The sequence below is a fragment of the Cyrtonyx montezumae genome, unplaced genomic scaffold (assembly GCF_038088225.1).
Source record: "Cyrtonyx montezumae isolate F1298 unplaced genomic scaffold, pur_monq_1.0 scaffold_8, whole genome shotgun sequence".
Lineage (NCBI taxonomy): Eukaryota > Metazoa > Chordata > Aves > Galliformes > Odontophoridae > Cyrtonyx > Cyrtonyx montezumae.
Genome location: NW_027072089.1, coordinates 89,155,796 through 89,166,675, shown reverse-complemented (window position 1 = coordinate 89,166,675; position 10,880 = coordinate 89,155,796). Strand labels below are relative to the sequence as shown.

The following is a 10,880-nucleotide window of genomic DNA, read 5'->3' as shown; positions in this document are numbered from 1 at the left end:
CACACCTGGATTGCTCTGTCTGTAAGCAATGTAATGCCTCCCACAAGCCCTCATACAAGGTGCCTGAACACCCTGAGGATCAGAGAATAGGGGTTATTAGAACTATGTGAAAAATTAATGTCATATTAAGAACTGCCTGTGACGTGGCAGTCACCAGGGGACCGCCTGGCTGCAATCCCAGCAGCATGCTACCTGCTCCCTGAGGCCTCTGCGCATGGTGCTCATTGTGTGCTTTCACAAAGCATAGCAGAGCAGAGGGGACTAGCAGACCCCTGGGTGGATGCAGTTCTCACAGTTTGGAGGACAGCCCTCATGTGGTGTTTACACAGAAGTTCACATGATACAGGGCATAGCAGAGGGCTGATTGCTTTCAGGACTCTTGCCCAGACACACATGATACGAGCTAAACCAAAAGTGGAAGGCACTAAATTAAACCAGGAACAGGATATATCGCACAAAAAAGCTTTTCAAACTTTGTGTGTATGAAATCACTCCACTCTGTACTAAGAGACAGCTACCTCCACAAGGAATGTGGCATCCAGCAAGCAGCTTAAGCCAATACAGAACACTGCTCAAGCCACAGCAATCTACCCATTTTTGTTTGCTGTCTGCTTACAGTCAGAGCTGTGTGACTGACAGAGATCATCAGCCAGACTGACCCCTTGCTGAAATTCATATTGCAAAATCATTAGCAGCATCACAGTGACCTGAAAAACTGGCATAATTTCAAATTATTTGAACTGTACTTAATGTGAGAAAACACTGGAAGGACACACGAATCCTGACATCTTATGGCAAGGATTCTCACCCTCTACTACCTGAGAAGGCTGCATTATATTTTGACCTCCCTTGTCACAGAGTTTTCTTTATTCTTTTGAATTTGTTATGCAGTTCAGTCTCTTGGAGAAGTGCTGCCTGTTTTCACAGACAGCTCTTGAAAGCAGGTTGCTGCAGAATTAAGTTATGTGGTACCTGTGTAAATGTCCTGTAAGGTCAATATTTTCTTACTGAGAACATTACTTTTATCTCACAGATGATGACATGGCGTTCAGAATGTAAAAGCAGTATTAATTGGAGATGATTCTCCTGTTTTCTCACTCTTCCTTTTACTGCCTTTATGAAGCTTTAAAAACTAGCCAGTTCTTTGTAAAGCAGCTGACAGAGTACTAAAATATTCTCCCAATTTTACTGTTAGACGACAAAACTAAGTATTTCTGCACCAGAAAGTACTTTTAACCACAACATCTGAATTAATGAGTCTTCTTTTGCTAACATGCTTTAGAAGAATCTCACTCTCCAGTTGCTACCAACTGAGAATAAATCGAAGTTCTAGCCTCAGAAATTCAATAGTGCAGCAGTAACTCTTACACTATCTTCACAGGTCACTTAAAGAGAGGAGAGTAAATGTCAGAATTAAATAGTTCACACACTTCACAGTTTGGTGATTCTCTTCTCTTGCACAGTTAACTGCCTGAATCAATAACTTTGCAGTTGTTTTCAAAGTTTCTCATTATTTTCATATAGAGAAAAGGAAAAATAAGATGAGAAGTTGCCTTTTGTTTGACAGAAGCAAACAGTTGTTGCAGACTTCCGTGATACAGAAAAGGGAAACAAAATCTACAAAATGAATTTTTATTAAATGAAAGAAAATCTGTTCTGTGGGTCAAATATGAAATAGAATATACAAAAACTTTACATCAGATCTCTTTTCAAAGAAATTAAATTCTAACTAGACTGAAGTAGCACTCGTTCTGTCCAAGAACAACACAAATGGATGAATATGCTTCTTATGGCAGTACAGGATCACAGAGTATGCTGTGCTAAATTTCTGGCTACAGAGAAGTTAAAAATCTAAACGGTGCCCCTAAAGAATCCAACTACTCCACAAAGTAACTTAAAAACAATACTTTTGATCATTATCTCAGAAGCAAATGACAAATGAGTCAAGTGCAGAGTTTACATATGTTTGCATACGATGTTCTCTGTTTCTATACAAATATAGACTGTTCTTTTTTATTATTATTTTATTTTAAAAATCCTTTTATATTTGACAGCATTTATTTGTGGAAAAGGATGATCATTTCATCAGGTTCCAGGCAATTCCATTTACTTTATCTCATCCTGTTTTTTTAAGATTGTTACCAATAAATCACAGACTGCAATATTTTGAAAAGTTGCTGAATGCTGAAATGCAAATCTTTGTATTACTGTCCTGTATATGAAGGTTCTGCAGAGCTTGTAACATGTCTTTGGCATAGCACACCAAGTCCCATTTAATACTTTTTTTTTTGTTTAAAAAAGTATATTTTCCTTTAGTAAAACACCTTAAAAACATCTATTTCAGATTTTGTAAAATAATGTGTCACCTCTTGTGCTGCTTTGCAAAATATACACACAGTTTTGGAAAAACATTGAGCACTGACATAAGGGACTCATCTGAAGTCTGATCTGTTTATGAGAAGTAAAATATAATTAGAAATTCCATCTTCCGCATGAATGTCACATGAAGTCATTCAATTCAGCTTCGAGTGCTGCTGCCATTTCATCTGCTTCAGAACTGCTTCCTTCCTCATCTTCATTGCTAGATTCTTTACTGGATTCACTGGCAGCATCATCTTCATCCAGTTTGCGCTTATGGCCCCTGAAAGGACAGAGATAAAGTCTGTGAGTCAAGAATCAAGGTATCTGACTGCTTATTAACACACACCGCTATTCTTTGACGGAAAGAAAAAAAAATAGGGCTAAGGACTCATATTTTTTCAGCTCTAGACAAAAAAGGGAAGCCCTTACTTTCAAATGGACTAACTACTACCCCCACCGTTGATTTTTAATTGCTTTTGTTTACTGCAGGTCTGGGTGCAAAGTGCTGTTGATTTCATTTCTCCCATTCCTCTGAACAAGGAGTGAAAACAAAGTGTAAGACTGTCTGAAAAAAAAAAAAAATCAGTTAATTTAACTCCCTCTCATGTAACAAAAGAAAATGTTAATTCTCCCATGAGAATGGGAAATTACCAGAATTCATTATATTTTGTCATGTGATTATGAAATATCAAAGTATCTCCTTTTTGTAAAAATTAAACCTTAACTGCTCAACCACTCTTACTGCACGAGCTTCTCAACATGTGCAATTCATTCTTCCTTTCTATATTTCCTTGAAGTAGCACAACTGAACAGCACACTTCTTTGTACCTCCAGAGAATTAGCGAGATTAAACAGGAAGCTGATGTGCACCATACTTTGCTGGAAGAATCACATTCCTGGTTGTGAAAGATCTCCAAGAAAAATCTAACACTTCAACTGGGACAAAGCCATAAGCAGAAGAACTTGAAGATTTGTGGAATCCTAAAATCTTTTCTCTTTGCCAAAACAGAATTTTACATCAGACATATACTTCTGAGGCAAAAATAAAGTTGAGATTTTGCACAGAATTCAAAATGAGCTGTAGAAATACCTTCAAAAACCATTCCTTGATCATTTGATCAAATTTCAGAGAAATATGCTCCAAGAGGTTCTCTGGAAACAAATGTCCTTTCCCATAGTAGATAAGGTTTCATTAAGAAGAGAATGTATCTAATTGCAAGAATGAAAAATTAACAAAGTATCTTCAGCAGAAAACTAATAATTTAGCAAAGGCCCCTTTATTTCTAAGAGTACAGACAAGTACCATATAGCAAGAAAGACTTTTGATGAATACTGACTCGAAATATGTATATCCAAAAGAAATAAACACAAAGATTAAAAGTCAAGCTCGTGAGCTTCTTAGCAAAACTGAAACACAAAGCCATTTCTTTACATAAAAAGACATTCTTATTGTCATTCTTCCAGAGGCATTAATTCTCAGAAGAGCAGACTACTTGCCACTTGATTTGTTGGCTGGTTCAGTGACACCTGACCTTTCTCTTTTCAACTGACGAATCAGGGTGTGATGTCAGGAGTGGGACTGAATCAGGTGAGGAGCAGCACTGTGTGACTGTGTCTTTCCACTATGCTGACCCACTGGGACCAGAAGATACACTGCTGCTTTGCTGATTACTTCCTCACAACGATGGTAGATTCATTTCTCTTCTCGTACAGGGTGGTAGGAACAAGTCTGCAGATGACACAAAACTTGAGGAGTTGCTGAGATACCAGGGAGTCATGAAGGCTCCCAGAGGAACTCAAGACAGGCTGAAGAAGAAGGCTGGCAGGAACCTCACAGAGTTAACAAGAAAAGGTGCAGAATCCTACTACACCTCAGGGAGGAACAACACCAGGCATCAGGACATGCTGGGAGCTGGGCAGCTAGGAAGCAGCTTGTCAGGAAAGCACCTGGAGTGCCTAGTGGACAGCAAGTTGAACACATGCTAGCATGGTGACTTTGCCACAAAGAAGACTGCAGGTGAATTCTGGGTTGCATTAGGTATTGTCAGTAGGTCAAGGGAGGTGATCCTCCTCCTCTGCTCAGCACTGGTGAGGCCACAACAGCAGCTCTGGGCTCCCAGGTACAAGAGAAAAATTGAACTACTGGAAGTCCAACAAAGAACCACAAAGATGATGACAGGACTGAAGCATCGCTCCTATGAGAAAAGGCTGAGAGAGGTGGGACTGTTCGGCCCAGAGGGAGGTGCCTGAAAGGAAGGTGCAAAGAGTGCTGAGCCAGGCTCTTTACAGTGGTGCCCAGTGACAGGACATGAGGCCATAGGCACGCACTGGAACATAGGCACCCTCTGAACACCAGGAAGCACATATATGCTGTGTGGGTGACAAAGCACTAGCACGGACCACTCAGATTGCTGGTGGACTGTCCTTAGAAACTTTCAAAATCTGTCTGGACATGATTCTCGGTAGCTTGCTGTAGGCGATCCTGCTTGAGCAAGGAGTTGGACCACATGACTTCCAGAGTGCCCTTCCAACTTCATTTGATCTATGACTGTGATTTCATGTGTAATAACTCCGTGAGGTAAGGCTGAAGCCTTGGTTTTTCAATCTAGTATCTGAATTCTTAAGAAAAAAATGGGGTGAGGTGAAAGCACTTCCTGCATACTTTGCTATCTAAACTAAAATGTGCTAAGGGAGTTAGAGGGTACTATAAATGCAGCTTAATACACTGGGATAAACAGCCTCTCAGGCATATTAGTTATTTCTGTGCAGCCTACACTAGTGCACAGCTCAGACAGAGAAGCACCCAAACTGAGAATGTTCAGTTAGAAGAAACCTTAACACATTTCCATTAAATGTTATACAAGTTGGAGCTTGTGTTTTACTTGCTTACTTCAAAATGATTTCAGCCTGGAGAGACACAGCACGGTTTAGTCATTAATGACACTATTAGCTGGTGAAAAACTAATTGCTGAATAAAGAAAGCCAAGTCTTACTCAGCAAAAGCAGAATACATTACTGTTGAACAAGTAGTAGATTAGGAATATATCCTTAGTGCTAACTGAGCAGTAAGATGAATAAAAACTCAGGAGGAATCTATAGAACAATGTTCACAGTAGAACAGAATCAGTTTGGGAAACTGATTGAACCAACTGAAAAATAAAATTTACAGTCTGGCAACAGATACTGTAAGTCTACTGGTATCCAACCCAATACCAAAGAACCTGTAGGAAAACATCCAGTAACTCACTGCTAGTTGATTATTCCTAAAAGTGAGGAACTATTTATTTACAGAATAAACAAGCCAGAAGTCAGCAGAAAATGCAGCAAACCTGTCTTCTCATTTAAATTTACTCCAGAGCAAATGTATTTCAGTGAGAATGATCAACAAAAAGTACATGCCTGAAATGCTCAGTTTAACTTGTTAATTCAAGATTGAAGTACCACCTATAAAAAGTCTTTGCAGAAAACTTTAAGAACACACAGCTTCATGTTAATCCTCTGCTATAAGAAAGGAAAAATTCCTTTCTTCGTATTTAGGGAGAATGATTCAGCAGAACATTACAGGCTTCCATCAGCCTCATTTGCATTTTTAAAAGTAATTTTGCTTGCCTGATATTAAACAGCAAACAAAAATTACTGAGTATCATTAACTTCAAAGACAAACAAACCTTCCAAAAGACAACTTAAATATCTGACAGCCCTGTGAGAATCTTTTTTCTGTACCTTGTTTCAAACAACTGCAAAATAAATCATATAAAAGAATCACAGAATGGCTTGGGTTGGAACAGATCAACCACAAATCTACAGCAAGTATTTAAATAAATCATCACTTAGACTCTTTAACTCCCAATACTCACATCCCCCACTCTTACTTCGCTAAGCAGCGAACATGTAAATCATTGAAAATTGACCTTTTTTTTGCAGTGGCTCCTAAAATTGGTACAGTAACAAAGTAACCTACAGACTAAAGCTCTTCAGTTTTTTTCCTTTTCTTTTCATAAACAATTTGCTTATAGCACTGACATCATGAATCAGGACTTAAAATGTGGCACCAAACACAGCCAAGGTACTCTCTGATGAGTAGGTTCACATAGCACCTGTAAGCACTTCAGAAGGCAATGGTTTGAAAAGGAATTCTAAAACAGCTGCTGCTTTCCAACAGCATGCTATTGCAGCCCAGGCAGCATCACTACAAGACTAACTATGCTGCCCCACGCATGCTTCTGAAATCCACTGTTGAAAGGCCTGCTCTGGTTTCTGTACACATACACACAGTGTTCTGCAGACTCCTTCTGCAACACAAAGAAGGGCAATGCTAAGTTCTGTGAAGAGATGGGAGTCTGACTGCCTTTCATGGGACTTCCACTTTGAGAAATTCAGATAAGAGCTCTAGTTCATGACATGCGTTAACAGTAAAACTGCTCTCTTTAACCAATTTTGAGGATGCTAGCCCAATGCCTGCCTAACAAGATTAAAGGACGCGAGAGCTGAGAACGCATTAATTGAAAACCAGCATTGTGGGCATTAATACATTATACAGGACAGGCAAGATGACTAAACTTTAATTCAGATATTCCAAAGTTCTTCTTGAAATAGGTATTTCTTGACATGGGATACATGACAACATCCTTTATGCATGATTGATACATTAGTATGCAGTTGCCTACAGCAGACCTATAAGACATAAGGCTCAGATGTGCAGCTGAGGCAATTTATCTTATGAACCTGTGCAAGAGTTCTGAGCAGTATGTCCTGGCACAGCAGGCTGCCAAGCACATGGCTGAGTGCAGCAAGTAGCACTAACTCCATCTTCACAGACTGGAGTGGATGTTTGTACCTCACCCTAATGCCATTACCATCAAGACAATATTTAGCATCGCAGGAAAAATGCCAGATGCCTAACATATTTATTCATGAACTCATTCAATATTTTCTGCAGAATTACATGATGATCCAGAAATCTAATCCAGAGAAAAATGCACAGAGTATGATTTTTGCATAGCACCAGGATGCAGAAAGAAATTGTAGAGATGGATCTCACTGAATAGTACATTCATTGTCAATGCTCTAAACCCACCAATTCCAACCAATAGCTCAAAAATCACTTTGCACTTACACAATAGTGAGGTGTGATTTAATTTTATTGGTTGTAGCAACTCCAAAGTTAAGAAAGCTACTCTGAAAACTTACAGAAAAGTATTGTAACTGCAGCTTTCTAGATCTCTGAAATACACATGCTAATGCATGTCTAAAATGAAAGGAAGTTTTCAAGGACAGGAAATCACAGAGAGTTTAAAAGAATTTCAGAAATACATCAATAGGAATAATTTGTAAATTTTACTAACATAGTCCATTTGGCAAGGCAGTATTTTTCTGATATTTAGGCAAAAAGGAAAATCTAATAACTCTCTCCCTCCACTGAAAATTGTTACTTCTTAACATTTAAATGTTTGGTCAGGTTATTAAAAAAACAAACAAAAAATCCTAAAAGAAAACCAGGGTAGCAATAAAGCTTTAAAATTAGACTCAATTTTCTTCCCACCAAACTAATACTAATGACACCGAATATAGCACAAACCTGAAAAGCTGGATTTATAGTTTTGCTTATACTACTGAATCACAGGTAAGTAAACTATACCTATAAAATACTACCTATTATTTAATTAACTTCAAATTATTTGAAAATGATTCATTTAGTTGTTATAAGAAAACAATTTAAAACTCATAACATGGATTATTTCTTCCAAAGTAAAATGTGATAGTGATAGCACTGTGTCACATAACTAATACTCCTGTCATTGATTTGCAAAGGACAACAGAAAATTAAGTATCCTGGTAAGTATGTGGAAAGTCAGACTGTTATGTGACACTTTTATAATGGAAAATGCTCAAAAGCGTTCTGGCATATTATCTCTCAATCTTATTTTAAAATAGCAGAAACAGAACAATCTGTTCACTTTTCCTGAACAACTTTATAGACTAACAGCATTTGAAATAAGACCTAGCAACATGGGAATAAGCCAATACTCAAGAGAAAAAAAATTAAAAAAAAAAAAAAGCACATCAGTCAACATATGATTATTTTAAAAACTAAAACAGACCTTGCTATTTCAATCAAGTTCTCTCTCCAGCTTTATCTAGTTTACAAATGTTACTGATCTGACAACAAATTCTATCAACTCGTGCTTCTAAGACTGAAAGTAGTCTATATGCATATGCAAATATATAAAGCCTAGAGACTTGTGTCAGTCTGTTTTGTCACGGGATACACTAACAGAGACAGGCAGTAATGTCTCTCAGTGTGACGAAGAGTAGCTTTGTATGTTTTCTCTAAACATCAGAGATCTAAATGTGAGCTATTGTTTTAAAAAAGGGTAGCATACAATAAAGACAAAAATTGGAAAAAATGTAAGAGGTTTGAGTAAATTAGAAGGTTCAGAGGCATATACTGAAATACTAAATTTTATATGAAAAAACACAATTGCTCCAGGGAAACAGAATGTCATTCATTTTTTCAAAGCAACACACTGCATGTGAGGTAGAATACTCGCATCAAGGTAACAGAGTGCACCTTCAGTTTAAAGTTCTATATAAAGATGTCACTGGAAAATTTTGCTTAGAATCCACCTTTCCTGTAATTTCAGTTGGATTTGTTCTAACACCCAGACACTGAGGAAACACTTCAAAAGAAAAAAAATTACGCATCATTAAGCATCTTAATAAATAAAGACATAATATAGCTTATAACACACTAACTTGTACTAACGAAGGTGGCTGGAAGCAGGATTTGATGCCATCGGCTTAAATAATAATTCTGTGGATTTCATAAAAGCTGAATATTAGTGTAGAGTTTTGTGCTAATTAAATTCTACATCAAGCAGCGGCTTTTTCTCCTGTATTTTTTACAGATCTCTATGGAGAGATAGGAACAACTTTGGAATGCAAAGACATTTTGAAGGAAGCAGAGGAAATATCTCCCTGTAGAATAAATCAAATCTCTGCACTGAAGAAAAACATGAAAAAGAGGAAAAAAACACTGTTTTCAAATGTATGTGTCATGTATTCCCCATCATAACATTAGGTAGTGCAGTAGGAGTTAAAGAGTTAATGCTCCAGTTCCATGGATCGTTGATAGTTCCAAGTACGCCTGAATCAGAAGAGAACAACTACGTACCCCAGAGGGCTTTGAGTTACTTCACACTCTTCCATTTCCCGTTCAGAGGGAAAGATAAAACTGTCAGTAAGTCACAAGATCACTCTCTTTTCCCTTTCTGCTTGACCCAGCACCGTGTGCTCCTAGCTATCTCACCTTTGGCATTAGAGTAAGGTTTTTGGACATTCTCATTTTACTGGACTTACTAACTTCAATTCCAAATATATTGTATTATATTGTGTTAGTTTGCATTCCAATATCTCATTTAGTAAATCAGCTTTCCCCCTCAGATCACTGCTGCTGTTTTGTTTTTAGGCCCATCTCTCTGCCCTTTCCTCCTTTCCCTTTCTTGGGACATGGGTCCGTGGGTCCCCTCGCTCCATTTGTCATGGAACCAGGCCAAACTGGCCTGCACTGTTGACAACACAGACGTGAAGTGGTAAATGCTGTAGGCGATCCCTGAGAAGAATCATGACATTTTCCTCTATATCTGATATACTAAGTTCTATTTGAAAAACAGAGATGGACAAATAAGAAATACAATGGTTGATTATACGCTTGACTGTGCTAAATTTCGGTTGCTTACAATTGCTAATTCTAAATTTGTATTCCTTTTCTCACTTGGTTGATTTTAAATTAGATATTCACAAATTAGCTTAATGTATATGTTTCTGTATCTAAGTTATGTGCTAAACTAATTTATAGATAACACTAAGATTTTGTCAGTGTTTGTAACTCTAATTTTTACTATCACTGTGTTTTAAACAAAGTATTGTGTTTAAATTGCAAATAGCTAAAAATAGCATTCTTTTGGGATGTTCATTCAATCAATGACGGCTCAAGAAAATCAACTAAAGATAACACATCACCTGCTCTGTAGGGATAACAGAGCTATCACAACGGAAGCACAAAAAATACTTAAAATTCCTCTAGAATGTTACACTAAGTCCAAGAGAGGTGTATACGCATGCTCTTTCCATATACATATTCCGTTTTATGCAATGAAGATCCACTTCTGCTAGCTTGCTCCTGCCAAGAAAGGGAACCCTTCATCCTCCAAATGACTGAAACTGGGCAGTCCCTGAATTTATTGGCTCTGTTGCTGGCCTAGCAGTGCGGTAAACCACTTAAATTCTCCAGCAGCGAGAAAACTCAAGTTACCCACTTCTGTTATGTTACGGTTATTTTTTATTATCAATGAGTATGTCAGCTTAAGTACTTTTTGTATAGATGTTGCACCATTAGAGCTATTACAAGAGTGCAAGTGATACTGTGGAGACTGTGATAATGCTAGGGGACGTGAGAGTGAGACCGTCTCTGGCAATGAGCTCCTGGATTTGTTCTTTGAAACCATCGAATGCTTGCT

General features: G+C 37.8%; 1 protein-coding gene across 1 annotated transcript in view; it reads right to left on the bottom strand.

Moving 5' to 3' along the window:
* Positions 1 to 2,006: 2,006 nt before the first annotated feature.
* Positions 2,007 to 10,880, bottom strand: part of CTDP1 (CTD phosphatase subunit 1) — a 93,703-nt gene continuing 84,829 nt past the window's right edge. Inside the window, exon 13 of the mRNA XM_065753009.1 lies at positions 2,007 to 2,641. Coding sequence (XP_065609081.1) covers positions 2,500 to 2,641 — 142 coding nt within the window. The 3' untranslated portion in view covers positions 2,007 to 2,499. The remainder of the gene's footprint in view (positions 2,642 to 10,880) is intronic.